This window comes from Bos grunniens, chromosome 3, assembly GCF_055505025.1.
Source record: "Bos grunniens cultivar Pamir isolate PY7600 chromosome 3, Bosgru_T2T1.0, whole genome shotgun sequence".
In the NCBI taxonomy this organism is placed as follows: Eukaryota; Metazoa; Chordata; class Mammalia; order Artiodactyla; family Bovidae; genus Bos; species Bos grunniens.
Genome location: NC_141167.1, coordinates 37,599,376 through 37,621,036, shown reverse-complemented (window position 1 = coordinate 37,621,036; position 21,661 = coordinate 37,599,376). Strand labels below are relative to the sequence as shown.

The 21,661-nt window shown below is 40.6% G+C and overlaps 2 protein-coding genes across 14 annotated transcripts in view; one reads left to right on the top strand and one right to left on the bottom strand.

Moving 5' to 3' along the window:
* PATJ (PATJ crumbs cell polarity complex component) overlaps window positions 1-21,661 on the bottom strand; it is a 389,086-nt gene that overhangs the window by 309,654 nt on the left and 57,771 nt on the right. For all 13 annotated transcript variants that reach the window (XM_086394286.1, XM_086394288.1, XM_086394293.1 and 10 more), the window contains exons 12-14: window positions 19,201-19,344; window positions 14,665-14,741; window positions 12,068-12,124 (exon numbers count right to left, since the gene is read on the bottom strand). In XM_086394286.1, coding sequence (XP_086250412.1) covers window positions 12,068-12,124; window positions 14,665-14,741; window positions 19,201-19,344 — 278 coding nt within the window. The remainder of the gene's footprint in view (window positions 1-12,067; window positions 12,125-14,664; window positions 14,742-19,200; window positions 19,345-21,661) is intronic.
* Window positions 1,964-4,528, top strand: LOC147375493 (heterogeneous nuclear ribonucleoprotein A1-like). The gene has a single exon (XM_086394300.1). The coding sequence runs from the start codon at window positions 2,812-2,814 to the stop codon at window positions 3,397-3,399; it is 588 nt and encodes a 195-aa protein (XP_086250426.1). The 5' UTR covers window positions 1,964-2,811; the 3' UTR covers window positions 3,400-4,528.

Below are 21,661 nucleotides of genomic sequence, written 5' to 3'. Positions count from 1 at the left end.
AATACCAGGCCCATCTCTCATGGTGTATTTGCTGAGGAGAAAACCCTACACAAGGTGGCAATACACTCATGACATGACTCTTTCCCTCATATTTCCTTTTCTCTGTGATTATTTATCCTGAAGCTTGTCACCTCCCCTTAGTCATCTGCTCTGAGTCCCCAGAGTTCCACACGCCTTGCTTCAGACACCACCTGGGGCTCATTTCCATTCCACTACAGACACACAGACAAATGTGAAGTGGCAATGAAACCAGCTGACGATGGCTGCAATGGCTTAAATCAGGCATGAGGAACTTGGGCTAATTTTCTGAAAATTAAATGCTCTTGACCAAGCACCGCAGGATCGAGTCATCTCGAGCAAAGAGCTGTTTTAGCAGTGTGAAAGTAAGATTGTTTTTATTCTTGTTTTTTCTCTGTGATTTCTTCATTTGTCACTGCTGCTATCTCATTCTGTTTCGTCATTGTACCCAATCTTTTACTATCACGCTAGGAGATATTACAGTCCTTTCCTTTAGCACTGAAAGCTAAATAAAAGCTCTGAGAAATGTTCTGTAATAGCAGTTTACCCATCCATCTCAGCCAACTCTCTTCCTTCCTTCCTTATGAGCCAAACACTAGAGCAGAGAGTGGCCAGTGGGTCCCTGTAATTCATCCCCCAATGTTTGCTGAAGTCTGCTTGCAAGAGCAGGTTGTTCCATTTTCAGGAATTCTGCAAGCCAGTTGTTGGTGACAGCCATTATTAAACATGAAATTATACAAATAATTAAACAAATAAAGTAATATTAAAAATAAATTAGTAAGTGAATTTAACAATTTTAAAAATAAAAAATAAATTTATAAATAATAAATGAATTTATTTTTTATTTAGCAATTAAACAAATAAATAAATATTAAAAAATAAATATCATGGAGCTTCCTCAGTGGTCCAGTGATTAAGAATCCACCTCATAATGCAGGGGACACCAGTTCAACCCCTGCTCTGGGAAGATCCCACAGTCTCTATCCTATGGTACTAATATCTAGTGTAGAAGACAGATAATATAAACAAGCAAGAAAGCAAGCAGACTCAAGCAAAACGAAATAAGTCAACGAACAATACACCAAGAAACAAGTGAAATATAAACCCCAAATTACTGTGGTAAGTGCTATGAAGGAGCTAATCAATGTCAGGACATCAGACACAACCGTGATGGCTGTTTTGAAAAGTTTGTCAGAGTAGGTTTCACGCAGATGGGGACATGTAAGGTGAGACTCGAAAGATAAGAATGAATCAGCCCTACAAAGAACCTGCTGGTAGATTGCATGGAAGGTAAGTGAAAAAGGTATTTGCTAAATTTTTGGTTTGAGCAACAGGGTAAACAGTGGTAGTAATTCCTACATAGAAATAAGTGCCCAAATTAAAACAGACATTGCTGCACAGAGAGATCTTTGCTGCTTGTATAATAGCATGTCCCCATAAAAAATAGAAGGATTAAGGAGGGAATTGATCCCAGGCTCCCCTCCAAGCCCCTACTGCTGTTAAGTCACTTCAGTCATGTCCGACTCTGTGCGACCCCACAGACAGCAGCCCACCAGGCTCCTCCGTCCCTGAGATTCTCCAGGCAAGAACACTGGAGTGGGTTGCCATTTCCTTCTCCAATGCATGAAAGTAAGCCCCTTACTAAACCTGCTCTATTTCCCTTCTCCATGGAACAGCTGATGTCAGGAACAGGCTGGAGCACCGCAGAGCAGCAGCAGCTTACTCAAGGAATCCCCTGCCCACCAGATGCAGAACTGTGCCCCTCTAGGATACTCCCCTAGATATCTGTAAATACCACATGCTCCCTAGAAGCTTGCATGAAACACACATGCTCCACCTTCAATCATACTGAATAGATAAACCAGAAATGATGTTTACAAAATCTGTCAATCTAAAAGAAGCCTACCTAATATTAGTTCTAAATCTAAATCTGAGTACAGCTGGGTTTCTGAGACTTGATGTTACGTGGCTCCAGGTGTCTCTGTGGGAGCAGGACTATTTAATTACTTGTCCCAGCTGCATTTAGCAACTAAACAAATCAACCATTTCATCTGTCTCTTTCAGTAGTCCACCCTTTCAGAATTCTGAGAGCAGAAAGTGCTAAAATGACAGAAGTAGGTGTCAACAGATGATTGATGCCTTCACACACAAAGCACGTTATGCTTTTTGCTGCTAATTCAACGTGCTTTGTAAGGGGTCCTACTTAACTTGACAAAGTTAATTGAGCAGCAGGATGTTCATGATCCTGATATGACAAGTAAAGGGTACAAGGAAACAAATCCAAGGAAAGTGTGACCATTGGGTGATTTACTGTAGATGCTAAAATTATGAAGATCAAATGAGATCAAGAAAGCTAGAGGCCTTAACCTATGAGTGGAGAGAACAGTCAGGAAACAAGCTGCAGTTCATTCATTTTATCTTGTCCCTCAAACAAGATATCCAAGTATTCAAGTGGGAATATAAATGTTGCTCCGGGGTTAAAAAAAAAAAAAAAGCTTCTGAAAAGGAATAGTTATGTCAGTGGTATGGGGAGGAGGCTTCCAAAACAGTTGAACTTAAAATAGAACAGAAATGATCCTATGATTAGTTCTTATACACACACACACTCCCTCTCTCTTTCTTTCACTGGAGATATTACATAACCATTTATGTTTAAAGATTAGGTAGAAAGACTTGGTAAATTTACCCCAATTAAAAACAAACTTTCGAGATACATTCGTGAGGTTACTCCTTTCTGCCCGTGGACGCCGCCGAGAAAGCATCGTTGAAGTCTTCCCCGCCTCCACTGCCATCATGTCTAAATCAGAGTCTCCCAAAGAGCCTGAACAGCTGCGGAAGCTCTTCATCGGAGGATTGAGCTTTGAAACAACCGATGAGAGTCTGAGGAGCCATTTTGAGCAATGGGGAACGCTCACAGACTGTGTGGTAATGAGGGATCCAAACACCAAGCGCTCCAGAGGCTTCGGGTTTGTCACGTATGCCACGGTGGAGGAGGTGGATGCGGCCATGAATGCAAGGCCACACAAGGTGGACGGAAGAGTTGTGGAACCAAAGAGGGCCGTCTCAAGAGAAGATTCTCAAAGACCTGGTGCCCACTTAACTGTGAAAAAGATTTTTGTTGGTGGCATTAAAGAAGACACTGAAGAACATCACCTGAGAGATTATTTTGAACAGTACGGGAAAATTGAAGTAATTGAAATCATGACTGACCGAGGCAGTGGCAAAAAGAGAGGCTTTGCTTTTGTAACCTTTGATGACCATGACTCCGTAGACAAGATTGTCATTCAGAAATACCACACTGTGAATGGCCACAACTGTGAAGTGAGAAAAGCCCTGTCTAAGCAAGAGATGGCTAGTGCTTCATCCAGCCAGAGAGGTTGAAGTGGTTCTGGAAACTTTGGTGGCGGTCGTGGAGGTGGTTTTGGTGGGAATGACAACTTTGGTTGTGGAGGAAACTTCAGTGGTCGAGGTGGCTTTGGTGGCAGCCGTGGTGGTGGCGGATATGGTGGCAGTGGGGATGGATATAATGGATTTGGTAATGACGGAAGCAATTTTGGAGGTGGCGGAAGCTACAATGATTTTGGCAATTACAACAATCAATCTTCAAATTTTGGACCCATGAAAGGAGGAAACTTTGGAGGCAGAAGTTCTGGCCCCTATGGTGGTGGAGGCCAATACTTTGCCAAACCACGAAACCAAGGTGGCTATGGTGGCTCCAGCAGCAGCAGTAGCTATGGCAGTGGCAGAAGGTTTTAATTACTGCCAGGAAACAAAGCTTAGCAGGAGAGGAGAGCCAGAGAAGTGACAGGGAAGCTACAGGTTACAACAGATTTGTGAACTCAGCCAAGCACAGTGGTGGCAGGGCCTAGCTGCTACAAAGAAGACATGTTTTAGACAATACTCATGTGTATGGGCAAAAAACTCGAGGACTGTACTTGTGACTAATTGTATAACAGGTTATTTTAGTTTCTGTTCTGTGGAAAGTGTAAAGCATTCCAACAAAGGGTTTTAATGTAGATTTTTTTTTTGCACCCATGCTGTTGATTGCTAAATGTAATAGTCTGATCATGACGCTGAATAAATGTCTTTTTTTTTTTTTTAATGTGCTGTGTAAAGTTAGTCTACTCTGAAGCCATTTTGGTAAACTACCCCAACAGTGTGAAGTTAGAATTCCTTCAGGGTGATGCCAGGTTCCATTTGAAATTTATTTACAACCTGCTTGGTGGAGAAGCTGTTGTCTTCAGAACCTTGGTGTAGTTGAACTGACAGTTACTGTGTTGTGACCTGGAGTCCACCATTAAAAGGGTCACCCATGCAAAGTCATGGAGTTTTTTTTTATTTTTTTTGGTTATTAATGATTGTTGGCACATCCTATGCAATATATCTAAATTGAATTATGGTACCAGATAAAGTTATAGATGGGAATGAAGCTTGTGTATCATCCATTATCATGTGTAATCAATAAAAGATTTAATACCCTCAAAAAAAAAAAATAAAAAATAAAAACAAACTTTCCAAGAATGCGGCTACAACTTTTAAACTAATGATGAAACACAGGATAATGGCCTCCAAAGTGAGGTATATTCACGCAGAGGTTGTGCAAGACAGTCAACCTAGTAGAGCTTGATTTATATTAGTTTCTCTCATCTGTCTCAAATTTTAATTCTGGGGAATTTCCTGGCAGTCCAGTGGTTAAGACTCCATGCTTTCACTGCCAAGGATCCATATTTAATCCCTGGTCAAGGAACTAAGATGCCACAAGTCACACGGTGTGGACTAAAAAAAATTAAAATTTTAACTCTGAATGTTCAAAAAATAAACATTACATACTCTGCTGTAGAGAAATATATTGAAGATCTCTTCAGCTTCCTTACACCGAGGTCAAGCATCAGCTGCCATTTTTCATTTCAGATAGCATTTGTTACCTGTCTGGCCCAAGAAATATTTGAGCTTTTGACACCTAACCTAACACTCTGCATCGGACCTTGCTTCTATCACCAGTCACATCCACAGCTGGGTATTGTTTTTGCTTTGGCTCCATCCCTTCATTCTTTCTGGAGTTATTTCTCCACTGATCTCCAGTAGCATACTGGGCACCTACTGACTTGGGGAGCAGAGTACATCATGAGAAACGCTGGACTGGAAGAAACACATGCTGGAATCAAGATTGCCGGGAGAAATATCAATAACCTCAGATAAACAGATGACACCACCCTTATGGCAGAAAGTGAAGAGGAACTAAAAAGCCTCTTGATGAAAGTGAAAGTGAAAAAGTTGGCTTAAAGCTCAACATTCAGAAAACGAAGATCATGGCATCCGGTCCCATCACTTCATGGCAAATAGATGGGGAAACACTGGAAACAGTGTCAGACTTTAGTTTTCTGGGTTCCAAAATCACTACAGATGGTGACTGCAGCCATGAAATTAAAAGACGCTTACTCCTTGGAAGGAAAGTTATGACCAACCTAGATAGCATATTCAAAAGCGGAGACATTACTTTGCCAACAAAGGTTCGTCTAGTCAACGTTATGGTTTTTCCTGTGGTCATGTATGGATGTGAGAGTTGGACTGTGAAGAAGGCTGAGCACCGAAGAATTGATGCTTTTGAACTGTGGTGTTGGAGAAGACTCTTAAGAGTCCCTTGGACTGCAAGGAGATCCAACCAGTCCATTGTGAAGGAGATCAGCCCTGGGATTTCTTTGGAAGGAATGATGCTAAAGCTGAAACTCCAGTACTTTGGCCACCTCATGTGAAGAGTGGACTCATTGGAAAAGATTCTGATGCTGGGAGGGATTGGGGGCAGGAGGAGAAGGGGATGACAGAGAATGAGATGGCTGGATCACTGACTCAATGGATGTGAGTCTGAGTGAACTCTGGGAGTTGGTGATGGACAGGGAGGCCTGGTGTGCTGCGATTCATGGGGTCACAAAGAGTCGGACACGACTGAGCGACTGAACTGAACTGAACTAACACTCTGCCCTTATGGCTCTTTCTACCTTTGCTCACAGTATTTCATCCACCTTGAATATCCACTGTTCTTATTTCTCCAAACTCATTCTTGAGAGTATAGTTCATCCTCACATAAGCCTCCTTCATCTGTCTTGAGGAAGTAACCCCTCCCTCCTTGAATATAGCTGACCATTTATAATTCAGGGTTAGAGGCACTGACTCTCTACACAATTGAAAAGCCGGGTATAACTTGCAGTCAGCCCTCCATATCTGAGGTCCCTCCATATCTGAGGACGGTGTAGTACTGTAGTGTTTTTGTTTAGTCACTCGGTCATGTCCTACTCTTTATGACCCGATGGGCTGTAGCCTGCCAGACTCCTCTGTCCATGTGATTCTTCAGGCAAGAATATTGGAGTGGGTTGCCAAGTTCTGCTCCAAAAGATCTTCCCAACCCAGAGCTCAAACCCGTGTCTCTTACATCTCCTATATTGGCAGGCATGTTCTTCATTACTAGCGCCACCAAGGAAGACCAGAGTACTATAGTATGTACCGTTAAAAAAGTCTGCATATAAGTGCATCCATGCAGTTCACACCCATGTTGTTCAAGGGTCAACTGTACACATAAGGCATCCTAGCAAAACCTGAATAATAATTCTCAATAAAGTGAGACAAGGAGGGAATCACAGTTCCCCTTAGGGACCTCACCCCAAACCTACAAAATCAGAATATTAGTCAGGAGGAGCAAAATAGGGCATGCTATTTTGAAAAGGCTACTCTGGTGTTTCTGATAGGCCACCTGCCCTACTAGATAACCACTGTCACTACAGTTATTTGATTCTGTTTCTTATGTGATTCACTCAAAAAGAGGCCAGAAAATTATATACTTAAGAATATAAAATACATACTTAAGAATTGGTAACAGTGGCTGGTTGCCTCTGGGGAGAACAAGGGAACTGGGATGGGTGGGAAACACATTTTGCAGTACTTGCTTCTGAAAATTTTAGATTTTATGTCTTGTCCATATATTATCTACTCAAAAGGAAAAGCATAAAGAATGGCACAGACTCAGGAGCCAGATAACTCCTGATTTGTTTTCTAAATTTTGCCATTTACTAGCTGGCTTAAAACTCAACATTCAAAAAACTAAGATCATGGCATCCGGTCCCATCACTACACGGCAAATACATGGGGAAACAATAGAAACAGTGACTTTATTTTCTTGGGCTCCAAAATCACTGCAGATGGTCACTGCAGCCGTGAAATTAAAAGATGCTTGCTCCTTGGAAGAAAAGCTATGACAAACCTAGACAGCATGTTAAAAAGCAGAGACATTACTTTGCTGACAAAGGTCCATCTAGTCAAAGCTATGGTTTTCCAATAGTCATGTATGGATGTGAGAGTTGGACCATAAAGAAAGCCGAGTCTCGAAGAACTGATGCTTTCAAACTGTGGTGTTGGAAAAGACTCTTGAGAGTCCCTTGGACTGTAAGGAGATCAAACCAGTCAATCCTAAAGGAAATCAATTCTGAATATTCATTAGAAGGACTGATGCTGAAGCTGCAATACTTAGGCCACCTAACATGAAGAGCCAATTCATTGGAAAAGACCCTGATGCTGGAAACATTGAACACGGGAAGAGAAGGGGACGACAGAGGATGAGATAGTTGGATGGCATCACTGACTCAATGGACGTGAATTTGAGCTAGCTCCAGGGGATGGTGAAGGACAGTGAAGCCTGGCATACTGCAGTCCATGGGTTCACAAAGACCCCTGATGGACATAACTGAGCGACTGAAGAGCAAAAGCTGTGTATAATCCTGGGCAAGTCACTTCACCTACCTGACACTCAGTTTCCACATACTAAAAATGGAAAGGAGGAAATAGATGTTAACCAATAGAGTTATTCTGGAGAAATGTCTTTAAAGCAAAACACTACCCCTGGTGGCTGAGTGGGGGCCCAATACATTCCACTGCCTTCACAATTCTACTTGCTCAAACAGACTGAGGAGCAAACTCTTATCTTAATGCCCTCTGGCTCCAAGAAAGTAATTTAGGAAGGAAACAAAGTGAAATTTGTCAGTCTGTCTTGTCAAAGCCAGAGAACAGGGCCTAGTCTTTTTGTTGCCCACACTAGGGATATCACTAATTACTAATGCTCACTTTGTACTACAATTGATGGCCGGCAGAAGGGTCACTGGCATGAGCATAATGCTTCTCCCTCATAGCTCTGTGATTATCTTAATAGTAAACACTTGCCAAGAAAGCCATCCCTAAAAGTGCAAGTCTCCCCAGATGCGGGAAAACTGTTCTTGTGTCATGATTAACAGATTCCTAGAAGCAGTTCAGCTAATGCTCAAACCACTATAAAGTGCTTTCATCTCTCTCTTTCCCTACAACTCCATCCACCTCAAAAGAAAGTCTTCTCTATTAACACTGGCCTGTCATACAGGGAGATGCTTCCTGAATCTGCATCCCTTAAAACAATTCCTTTCGGCTATGAAGTGGTTACCAGAGTGACCAACTAAAGACAGATAAACAATTAGAAACACCAGCAATAGTCATGAAACATGATTTTCCTAATCAGAAAGCTAATAAGACAGAGGAAAAACCTACAGCCTTGATCTCAGAGCATGATACTAACCTGCTTAGAATGTTCCACTGGAGTTACCTGGCACTGAGAATAAAGCCCAGGCTTATCAGTGTGGATCTCAAGGCCCTGGACTACCTACCTTGTCTTCCTCACCTAAAAACATCCTACTGCTCATTTAGTTTGACCTGGACACTCCAAAACAACTTCCATTCCCCCCACAGGCCAACTCTTTCCCAAGTGTACTTGCTTTCATCATTCTGTTTATGCTTCTTAAATCATCATCATTCATACAATCACTACCTTGCATCGCTTTTACAATTTATAGCTATCTTCTCAGGTTATTTTTCACTTGTTTCTTATCATGACCCAAACCAAGCCCAGGGCTTCCCTGGTAGCTCAGCTGGTAAAGAACCCACCTGCAATGCAAGAGACCCTGGTTTGATTCCTGGGTCAGGAAAATCCTCTGGAGAAGGGATAAGCTGCCCACTCCAGTATTCTTGGGCTTCTCTGGTGGCTCATATGGTAAAGAATCTGCCTGTAATGCAGGAGACCTGGGTTCAATCCCTGGGTTGGGAAGACCCCCCAGAGGAGGGCATGGCAACCCACTCCAGTATTCTTGCCTGGAGAATCCCCAAGGACAGAAGAGCCTGGCAGGCTACAGCCCATGGGGTCACAAAAGTTGGACATGACTGAGCGACCGAACACAGCACAGCAAACCTGGCCCAGAACCCAGGCTCCAGGAGAGAGGACCCTTTGTATTCTGCTCCCCACAGCTGGCCGCAGAGTCTGGTGTGAAGTAGGAGCTCTGTAAATATTACAGGAAGGAAAAAAATGCTCTCTAAGCTGCAAGCTGCCTCTGCTACTATATTATCCAGTTGTATAATCTGAGGTGACTCCGATTTTATACAAAGTTTAGGATCCTCATGTGTGAAATGGGTTTGGACAGGCCAGTTTTCTTTACATATTGCAGAGAGAAAGTAGAAACTACTAAATCAAGAACCAAACTTCCAATTTTAAGAGGATTTTTTTCAATGATAGTTCATTAAAATAAACTGTGGACATTTAATAAAGAAATCAATGTTTAAAAAAGTAAACTTGATAATGTTACATTAAAAAAACCACACATCCCTTCTCTGCCACATATATTATACAAAAGAATGAGTATACCAACTACAAGTATGTAAACATATGCAGATAACAACGAAATATGAAAAAAAAAGAATAGTGCAAATAAGGATTGCACTATTGAGGATTAATAGTGCAATTCTTCTAGTGCAAAAAAAATTTAAAAACCAAGTTTTTGCTATAATCTAGTGTGTGCATACATAGTCGTGTCCAACTCTTTGAAACCCCTTGGACTATAGTCCACCACCAGGCTCCCCTGCCCATGGAACTTTCCAGGCAAGAATACTGAAATGGGTTGCCATTTCCTCCTCGAGGGAACCTTCCCAATCCAGGGATGATCGAACCTGAATCTCCTGCATTGGCAGGTGGATTCTTTACTACTCCGATTTCAACTAAATGTTTTAAAACAGCTTTTTTTTTTTTTTAAAGGAGACTTTAATAGGCCAGAGGTTAAAAGTACTAGAAGCATACAACTGGGAAACAAAACTATCATTTATGGAATGATTCTTATGTATTGGCACTGAGCTATACTAACTGGGGCATATATTAAATATACTTATATGTAACTTTCTACAATGTAGATATTATTGTTTGTATTATATAGAAGAAAAATTAGGCTGCTTATTTCACCCCCAAAGTATTTCCTCAAATGTCACCTTCTTAATGAGGCTTTTCCTGATCAACCTATTTAAAATTGCAAACCCACATTCTTTCCTGAATTCTTTATTCATCTTTCCTGCTTGGCACATATCATCTATGCTATATAATTTATTACTTATTTTCTATCTCCCCCTACTAAAATATAAGTTCTACAGGGAAGGGATTGGTTTTTGTTTTTGTTTTTTCCTGTTCTCTTCTGAAATCCCATACCCAGTGAAGGACTTGGCACTGAGTTGGTATCAATAAATACTTGATGAATGAATGAATGAACAGCTGAATGTACTGGTGAGGTGGTTCTGAACATCTGTTCTATTCAAAACCTTTCCACACCATTATATCAGAGTGCTGCTGCTGCTGCTAAGTCACTTCAGTCATGTCCAACTCTGTGCGACCCCATAGACGGCAGCCCACCAGGCTCCACCGTCCCTGGGATTCTCCAGGCAAGAACACTGGAGTGGGTTGCCATTTCCTTCTCCAATGCATGAGAGTGAAAGTGAAGTCACTCAGTAGTGTCCGACTCCCCGTGACCCCATGGACTGCAGCCCACCAGGCTCCTCCATCCATGGGATTCCCCAGGCAAGAGTACTGGAGTGGGTTGCCGTGGCCTTCTCCTTTATATCAGAGTAACTCAGTGCAAATAGATAAAATGCATAGAAGCTGATCAGGAAGAAGAAAAGTAGACTGGTGGCAAGGAACTAGGGATGAAGATGAGAGAGAACATGTTCTGCCTGGAGAAAGACAATGACATTCTTTAATATGTACAAAGTGTGGTCACTATATTTTTTCCTTAGTATAGAAAATGATGATATGAGGTCTTATGGCTTGGAATATGTAAGATTAACTAAAGCTGAACTATATGATGAACTGAGCCTAAGCGAGGGCATGGTTTCCTCCAAGGACATCTCGAGTTCTAACAGCAAGCTGAAGGCTAATCAGGAAACCCCTGAAGAGCTAAGCAGATTTCTACAATCCCAAAGTACTGAGGGACACTTGGAGTTCCCAGGTTCCACCAGGGACTGGGAACTGATAAATACCTCATACTCAATGGAATACCTGGAGGTCATGTGTTAGGAGCAAAGGCAACCCAAGAGAGTCCAAACCTTACCTGAACTGTACCTCTGCCTCACTGCACACACACACCCACATCCACACACACACGCACGGTATCTCCTTATTAGAAGAAACAGTGACTCCCTTGGACAGAGATAACATCACCTTAAGCCTTCTATAGTTGGCATACATTAATATCAAATATTCAGTCTAACTGAATATTTTTTAGGGTCAGTAGTGTAGTTATAGTACATGGGCTTTGTTGATCTGCTGGCATGTGGAATCTTCCCAGACCAGGGATCAAACCCATATCCCCTACATTGGTAGGTAGATTCTTAACCACTGGACCACCAGGGAAGTCCAGGAAACAATTTAAAAGGACTTATAATATCTGAAAAGCTAACATACTCTGCAAAGCCTGCTCTGCACACTACCTTTAAGGTGGGCAAAGCAGTCAAGCCTGGAATTTGGGCATCTGAAGTGGCCTATGTTCTTCCCAGGCACATCTAACTATCACACTTCATACCAGTCAGAACCTACTATATTTCCAGAAAACCTCTAAAATTAAATTCTGAAAACTTTAGGTCACAGCATTAATCGAGTTACTTTGACAAGAATTTAGAGAAAGTTCTTCTAACAACAAAAAACTGACAACAGTTTAAACAACGTGCTTACCTTTGAATATTTCTGTAATTCAGCATCATCAGCAATCTGTGTATCCAAAGTAGCAACCTAAATTCACAAGAAAAGATACTGTCAATATTTGTAAAAGCATAACTTTATTTCTTCCTGCTGCTGCTGCTGCTAAGTTGCCTCAGTCATGTCCGACTCTGTGCGACCCACCAGGCTCCCCCGTCCCTGGGATTCTCCAGGCAAGAACACTGGAGTGGGTTGCCATTTCCTTCTCCAATACATGAAAGTGAAAAGTGAAAGTGAAGTTGTTCAGTCGAGTCTGACTCCTAACGACCCCATGGACCGCAGCCTACCAGGCTCCTCCATCCATGGGATTGGCCAGGCAAGAGTACTGGAGTGGGGTGCCATGGCCTTCTCCGGGCTTTCTGAAAAAAATCTGTATAAAACCTATATATTGATAACTCCATCTAATCTTTTTTCTATGTTTCTAAAATCCATAACACACAATATAAAATCTCAGAGAATATTTGCTTTTTTGTTGTCATTGTTCTCCACAACAATCTTTTTTCATAAATGATTCAAAAGTTGAACTAGAAGGTGATGGGCAAATATATATACTATTTTTAAAAATCCATGACACCTAAAATTTTAATTTAATCTTCCATTATATTAAAGCCATAAAAATTTTATTCTTTTCACAAAACCAAGACTCTGGTCATTTTTATTTCTAAACCTAGGGCTTGAAACAAAGTTTGCAAGGTCATTAAAATCAGAGAAGTTTGGAAAAACTGAAGCGCCTGAATTTCCACAGCAAGCCCAAACCATTTCCCTAGGAGAAAGAGCCAGCGAGGACACAAACAAAGGACCTGGACCGGTGGGTGGGAAGATGGTGGAATCCTGAAAGCTTTTAATCCTGGCCGAAACCTATTGTTCTGAGCTTCAGCGGTAGACATCCATAGAAACGAATTCCTTGCAAGCAAAACATTTCACTGACGATTTGCATCTGTAAGTTGTTAATGAAATACAGTGCATCTGGAGGGAGGGGATAAGTTAAACAGTGGTTCAGCTAAATCTTCTACAAGTACTGCACTTCAGATAAGTAGATTCTGGAAGAAAATACAGTAAGAAACACTAGAGCATGTGCATGCAGGTAGGTATGCACATTTCTATGTACGCATTCACTCATCCATCTTGCCTGGCTTCTCCTTTTGTTGCCTCATCCCTGTCACTTTAAATTTCGAACTCCAAATTCTGTCTCCTCTTTCGAGCCCCTTGGTTATGACCTCATCATGTGATAAATTAAATTTGGAAGGGTAGTTATAAAGAGGATAATGTGCGTGTTCAGTTGTGTCCAACTCTTTATGACCCTATGGACTGTAGCCCACCAGGCTCCTCTGTCCATGGGATTTCCCAGGCAAGAGTAGGTTGCCATCTCCTTCTCTGGGGGATCTTCCCAACCCAGAGATCGAGCCCACATCTCCTATGTCTCTTGTACTCCTATGTCTCCTGTACTGCAGGCAGATTTTTTACCACTGAGCCACCAGGGATGCCCCAAAGAGGATAAATTTTTAACCAAAAAGAGCTCATTTAAAACCAACCATTAAAAAAAGCTGGTACACCAAACTATTTTTAATATTAACCACTCCAAGTTGTAGAAAGGTCATTTGCTCTAGTGGGCTGCCGTCTATGGGGTCACACAGAGTCAGACACGACTGAAATGACTTAGCAGCAGCAGCAGGCTAATGACAAAATAGCTCCAAAATCTACAAAGTAAAGAAGCAGCAGTTCATGAGAATCAACATGGAAGTACAAAACTAGCGAGAAGAGAAAGTATAAACTGTTTTGACTCATGTTAATGACACTGGAAAATGTCTGACAATAGATAATGGCTAGAATAGAAAAAAAAGATCTCCAACCAGCCAACAAATACTAATGACAAACATATGTAAGAAAATGTGAATAACAATAGAAATTTAATAGAATACTTTATTACTAACACGTTTAATGGGCACTGCAGAGGCTTTTCTAAGCGCAGCTTTCTGGTTTCATGTGGATTCATTTGGGGAAATGTAATCAATCCTTTACTCAATGAATCTAATAACAGGTGAAAGGAAGTCTAATGGACCACTGGCACTATAAACTTATACCTAACCTAAATTACTTCCTGTTCTCCCAAATACATTTGATAATCATTCTTTCATTTTTCTCATAAAACTGTAACATTCTTTGTGAAACATAGGACTAATATCCACAGCCCTTTCAGTGTACAATAAAACAAACAGATCATAAAAGCAATCATAAAAATGCCAGCAATTTTAAGCAGCTGATACAGGTTATAAATTTAAAGGCAAGCCCTCTCTCTCCTAACATTTTTCAGCCTATTGTTAACATAAATGGTCTCAACATGAACTGAGTGTTTGTTAATTGTAACTGAAACTTGTCTGCAGTCCTTAACTGTTCTTGCAGTCTAAAATGAAAAAATAAAATTAATTAATTGATCCAACAGGGAAAAAAACACAGGAAGAAAAAATAAAGGCAGGCTGGTTACTCTTTGAGTCTCCCATTTCTTTCAATTGTGCCATTAGAAGCATGACATAGAATGAGACATGAGTGTTTTTTATTAGAAGATTTTAACATACCATTACTTCATAATCAGGGCCCAGTACATTTTCCCATCTGGATTTCAGCTCATTTTCTGGAGAGTCTGGGGCTTTTTCTGGATTAAAAAAAAAAAAAGTTGAAGCTACTGTGAGTTAAACCCACTAAACTACTGAATTCTTCCATAACAGCACAGTTTGAGTAAGTAAAAGGGAAATGAATAAAAAGGAAAGTGTATTAACTTAGGTCTATTTAGGTAAAGTTAATCAGAGGTGACTTATAAGACATGTATAAAACTGGTGGTAACCAAACTATGCATAGGGCTTCTGCTGTTAAGGAATATTTTAAACAGAAAAGGAAATGATAAGTTATCAATGAAATCTGAATTATACAGTTAATATGTAAACATCCTGTGGTTTATAAGTAAAATGTATCTGGCTTTGCTTTATGCTATGTTAGGACAAAGAAAAATTTAAGGTGAATGTTAATCGCTTCAGCGTAGTACCTTCCACTCACCCACAAAAGTGTAAAAACCTATCAAGATATCTTTACTATCAACAAGGCACACCAACATGACCCATTCAAGCTTTTTACTTGGGTGGATAGAAAAGTTTGTCTGATTTAATTCAACCAATGAATTGCATGAGCTTTAATGTAACAAAAACTTTGGTTTTACTTTGGTCATTTGTGGCTATGTGGTTATCATACCTTTATGATTTTCTTACTTAAGGGGAGTACTGCCTTTTTTGCATAGGTCAGATGATTTTTAAAAGTGAAGACAGATTTTAAGTGTCCTGCTTATCCTCCATATGACCTTAGCCAGAAGCTCAATGCAGTTTGCAGTCTGAATAATACCTAATAGACAAAAATCAAAGTACTAAAACTATAATTTCAATTTAGAGCCACAGTGGTAGCAGACAATAAACAGATCTCCACCTTTTTTCTTTAAGAAAAACTCAATTGTGTCACAAGAGTGGACAAGTCACAGAACACTTACCACAACTGATATAACCATCTGTCTAAAATCAAACATAACTTGCAAGATCAGCTTTTTCAAGCCTTCCGCAGACATCTAATCTCAGATGCATATAATGCTTAATTACATAGTACAAATCATTAAGTAAAACAGACTAACCTCAAAAATCAGAAACTAAGACTAATGAACACTAAAGAACTTATATTACTAGATTTACAAAAGCATATCCGCAAAGTAACTGCATTAACTGATGTGCTAGATTCCATTTCGAGGATAACTAAAGACCCTATTAAAAACAAAATATCCTTCATGTGGGTGCTGCACCTCTGTGCCTACTCTATTAGCACTTCCATAAGAAATTACATCAAGAGTTCTATTAAATTTCTCACAGACACCAGTTTCTTATGTGGTAGGCTAATTTAAAAAAATTTGTAATGTGTTGGTTGACCTGTAAGCTTAAAAACATGATATCTAAAGAAATTTTATACACATGTATAAGATGTTTATTTCACCTACAATTCTTTTGAGTTTATTTTTACCTCAGTCATACAATGAAATCACAGTCCTGAGTTTTAAAGCAGAGAACAAAGGCCTATGTAGCAGAGGAAAGAGATTACTTTCAGCAGCTCAATAAATTCTAGGCAACACAAAATGATCCCACACAAAAAGTGAATATTAAGATGATCTGACACAATTATTTCATAGGCAACAAAGAATATGCCAACCACTGCCACCTTGGAATGTGGATTGTTTTGAACTAAAGACAGCCAAGATCCAGCAGACTCAGGAAAAACGTTCATCCCTCCCTTAACTACCTAAAGGAATTTAGCTAGGGAACCTGTACCAGAGAGCTATAACCAGAGACAACTTTTTTTTTTTCTTCTACAATATTGTGGAGGACCCCCTGTATAACCAGACCCTCCTAGAGGTGTTTTTTTTTTTTTAATGTTTATTTTATATTGGGGTATAGCTGATTATGGAGTAGAGAATGGCAACCCACCCCAGCATTCCTGCCTGGAAAACTCCATGGATAGAGGAGCCTGGTGGGCTACTGTCCATGGAGTTAAAAAGACTTGGACATGACTGAGTGATCAAGCACACACTAAGCACGCAGCCAATTAACAAAGCTGTGACAGTTTCAGGTGAATAGAGAATGGACTCAGCCATACATTCTCCTCCAAACTCCCTTCCCATCCAGGCTGCCACATAACGCTGATCAGAGTTCCATGTACTATATTCAGTAGGTCCTTGTTGGTGATCCATTTTAAATACCGCAGTGTGTACACATCCATCCCAAACTCCATAACTATCCCTTCCCCTCAACTTTCCCCCCAGCCCCATCCCCACAACCTCATTCTCCAAGTCTGTGAGTCTGTTTCTGTTTTATAAGTTTACTTGTATCATTTCCTTTTAGATTCCACATATAACGGATGTCATATGATATGTCTACTTCTCTGACTTCCTTCACTCAATACGACACTCTGTAGGTCCACCCACATGGCTGCAAATAGCATTATTTAATTCTTTTTAATGGCTGAGTAATATTCTATTGTGGGCTTCTCTGGTAATTCAGATGGGAAAGAATCCACCTGTAACACAGGAGACCAGGGTTCGATCCCTGGGTTAGGAAGATCCCACAGAGAAGGGAATGGCTACCCACTACAGCGCACATGCCTGGAGAATTCCAAGGACAGAGGAGCCTAGAGGGATACAGTCCATGGCATCGTAGTCAGGCACGACTGAGCAACTAAGCACACAACATTTCATTGTATATATATATCACACCAGAGACAACTTGTTTAATCTGAAAAACCTATCTGCATAGCTGGGCAAACTTCTAATTATCAAACATCTGCTCTTCTTATCATCCTGTAAATTACTCCTCCCATTGGAAGGCCCAGGCCCCAATCCCATTCCTTAGCTCAGGATAGCATAGAAGCCTCAATTGCCCAACTTGCCCTTAAGGGCTCACATTTTTATGGGACTCCTACACATAGAAAGTGTGTGTTTCTCCTGTGTTACTCTTTCTTATGTTAATGTAATTATTAGACCAACCAAAGAAACTAGAAAGGAAGAGGGAAAACAGGTCTGCCCCTACAGCAAAAAGAGTTAACATCATAACTGTTGGAAGAATTTGGTCTAACTCTCTAACTGAAATTATATACACTCATAAAAAAAAAAAAAAAAGGAGTGAGATTGATCCTTTGAGCAGATACAGAGTGAAGTAAGCCAGAAAGAAAAACACCAATACAGTATACTAACACATATATATGGAATTTAGAAAGATGGTAACAATAACCCTGTGTACGAGACAGCAAAAGAGACACTGATGTATAGATCAGTCTTATGGACTCTGTGGGAGAGGGAGAGGGTGGGGAGATTTGGGAGAATGGCATTGAAACATGTATAATATCATGTATGAAACGAGTCGCCAGTCCAGGTTCGATGCACGATACTGGATGCTTGGGGCTGGTGCACTGGGACGATCTAGAGGGAGGGTATGGGGAGGGAGGAGGGAGGAGGGTTCAGGATGGGGAACACAGGTATACCTGTGGTGGATTCATTTCGATATTTGGCAAAACTAATACAATATTGTAAAGTTTAAAAATAAAATAAAAAAAAAGATATTTCTAAAAATATTTCTCACTTTATTTTTTTTTACGGTTTTTTTGTTTGTTTGTTTTATGCTGAGCCTCGTGGCATGTAGTATCTTAGTTCACTGACCAGGGATCAGACCTGTGCCACATGCACTGAAGGCACAGTCTTAACTACTGGACCATCAGGAAAACCCATATTTCTAACTTTAGAAAGTATTTGATTTTCACTTGATAATTCACGGTTCACCTATCTGAACTCACATGAATTTAAATAGAAAAAATTAACTGCAATTTACTTGGATCAAAAAGAACAACCTAAATTTCCAAACAATATGAAGTTTTGAAATTTGACTGAAGTGTTTACTCCTTCCTTCAGGCCCTCCTTTCCTGACAGAAGACAATCAAAGCCAAAAGTCAAAGCGTCTCTGGACATGGATGAAGTTTAAGCATTCCATTTCATTCAACTGGCAAGCCTTTCCTGAATGCCTTTGTACAGGAAACTGAGTGAGATTTTGACTGAAAATGCGTGCGGAACAGAGCCAACTAGAGTAGCAAAGGAAACACAACAAAGCCCAAAGGTAAAGGTACTCATCAATTAAAAAGAAAATTAAACAATAAATATATAGCAACTGGGAAATTTGGCAAAATATATAAAAATGTATACACTATTGTTATGGTGAAAAGGAAATATTACTATATGTATACAGATACCTATATCAATGTTAATACACAAGCTAAACTATGCAGTAATAAAAAATGCTGACATCATCACACTAATAAAAATGTATTCAAAATCAACATAATTAAACAGTGATTAAACAAAAATATGCTTATTCTCAACTGCCATAAGTGTTAAGATCCTGAAATTAAGAATATCTTATTTTATATCTTCAAAAATGCCTCTAAAATTCGTCACATTATGTTAACTATAAAGAGAGAAAATGGTTAACAAATGATAAAGTCAAATTACTGTGACTGCTTTGAATTGAATGCTTTGTGCCTACCCAGTATTTCTAAGGCTTGCATGTTGTCATTTTTTAGATCCTCCATTCTTTCTTCAGTTTTCTCCTCTTCATCCAAATTAGTTTCCGTTTCCACTGCTCCAGTCAGAAACAAGGCTGGTGTTTTTGGTGGTTCTACCACAGTTCCTAAAATAGGAATTGTTAATTTGAATCACTATCAGATGAAGATCATATTTAAGTAAGCTTATTTCACTCCAGTTCTTCCATTTCACAACCTTATTACAAACATCTCAGGTAACTACACATTTTATTCCTTTATTTAAAATGCCATTTGTGATAATGGCTCAATTCTTTAGAAAACACACTTGTAGAATTAGGCCACCTGATGCAAAGAGCCGACTCTTTAGAAAAGACCCTGAGGCTAGGAAAGATTGAAGGCAGGAGGACAAGGGAACCACAGGGGATGAGATGGTTGGATGGCATCACCGACTAAATGGACATGAGTTTGAGCAAACTCCGGGAGATGGTGAAGGACATGGAAGCTTGGCATGCTGCAGTCCATGGGGTCACAAAGAGTAGGACATGACTGAGCAACTGAACAAGTGAACAACAAGGAACTAGGCAACAAGAAGAAAAAGGCAAGGTAAAGTTTATGACGAAGCAGGATGACAATACAGCCTTGGGGAGTGGGGGAGGAGGGGAACCCTGGGGGCCATAGTTCTCACTGCTGTGGTGGGCAGGGAGCAAGATAAGCATAAGCCAATTCCACTGTTTTGGGCAATTTTGGTTCTGGCATGATGTCATCATGAGTTTAACAAATAACTAGAGAAGTAAATGGCAACCCACTCCAGCGTTCTTGCCTGGAGAATCCCAGGGATGGGGGAGCCTGGTGGGCTGCCATCTATGGGGTCGCACAGAGTCGGACACGACTGAAGTGACTTAGCAGCAGCAGCAGCATACAGAAGTAAGCTTGAGAATGAGAAGGAAAAGGGAGATAATTCCTATGGTTGCAGAGGTTCTTTTCTTAGCTAAGCTTTCAATCTCAAGAATGTCAATTACTCTATCTTAAACACAAGAAAGGTTGTATAAGAACCATTTTGTTGTGTTAGTCACACAATCGTGTCTGACTCTTTGCGACCCCATGGACTGAAGCCCGCCAGAACCATTTTAGGTTATTTTAAAATAACCACAGTTCAGTCAGTCAGTCGCTCAGTCATGTCCGACTCTTTGCGACTCCCTCAACTGCAGCACACCAATCTTCCCTGTCCGTCACCAACTCTCGGAGCTTGCTCAAACTCATGTCCATCGAGTCGGTGATGCCTTCCAACCATCTCATCCTCTGTTGTCCCCTTCTCCTCCCGCCTGCAATCTTTCCCAGCATCAGGGTCTTTTCCAATGAGTCAGTTCTTTGCATCAGGTGGCCAAAGTATTGGAGCTTCAGCTTCAACATCAGTCCTTCTAATGAATAAACAGGACTGATTTCCAAGGGACTGTCAAGTCTTCTCCAACACCACAGTTCAAAAGCATCAATTCTTTGGTGCTCAGCTTTCTTCACAGTCCAACTCTCACATCCATACGTGACCACTGGAAAAACCATAGCTTTGACTAGATGGAACTTTGTTGGCAAAATAATGTCTCTGATTTTTAATATGCTGTCTAGGTTGGTCATAGCTTTTCTTTCAAGGAGCAAGCATCTTTTAATTTCATGGCTGCAGTCAACATCTGCAGTGATTTTGGAGCCCCCCAAAAAAGTCTCTCACTGTTTCTATTGTTTCCCCATCTATTTGCCATGAAATGATGAGACTGGAAGCCATGATCTTAGTTTTCTGAATGTTGAGTTTTAAGCCAACTTTTTCACTCTCCTCTTTCACTTTCATCAAGAGGCCCTTTAGTTCTTCTTTGTTTTCTGCCATAAGGGTGGTGTTATCTGCATATCTGAAGTTATTGATATTTCTCCCAGCAATCTTGATTCTGGCTTGTACTTCATCCAGCCTGGCATTTCGCATGATGTACTCTACATACAAGTTAAATAAACAGGGTGACAATGTACAACCTTGATGTACTCCCTTCCTGATTTGGAATCAGTTTGTTGTTCCATGTCCAGTTCTAACTTTTGCTTTTAACCTGCATACAGATTGACCTGCACGCATAAATAACTACAAGTGACTTACAAAGTATTCCTACAAAAATATTGAACTCAGGCTTCCCTAGTGGCCCAGTGGTTATACATCTGCCTTGCAATGCAAGGGACACTGGTTTAATCCCTGGTCCGGGAAGATTCCACATGTAGCAGAGCAACTAAGCCCATATGTCACAACTACTGATCCAGCACTCTAGAGCTGGTGATCTAAAACTACTGGAACCCATGTGGTGCAACTACTGAAGTCCTTGCACCTAGAGCTCGTGCTCTGCAACAAGAGAAGCCACCACATTGAGACACCTGCACATTGCCACAAAGAGTAGCCCCTGCTCACTGCAACTAGAGAAAGCCTGTGTCCAACAA

Bases quoted from the DNA above. Each gene is read 5' to 3' on its own strand.
- LOC147375493 (XM_086394300.1), top strand. From the start codon at position 2,812: ATGTCTAAATCAGAGTCTCCCAAAGAGCCTGAACAGCTGCGGAAGCTC.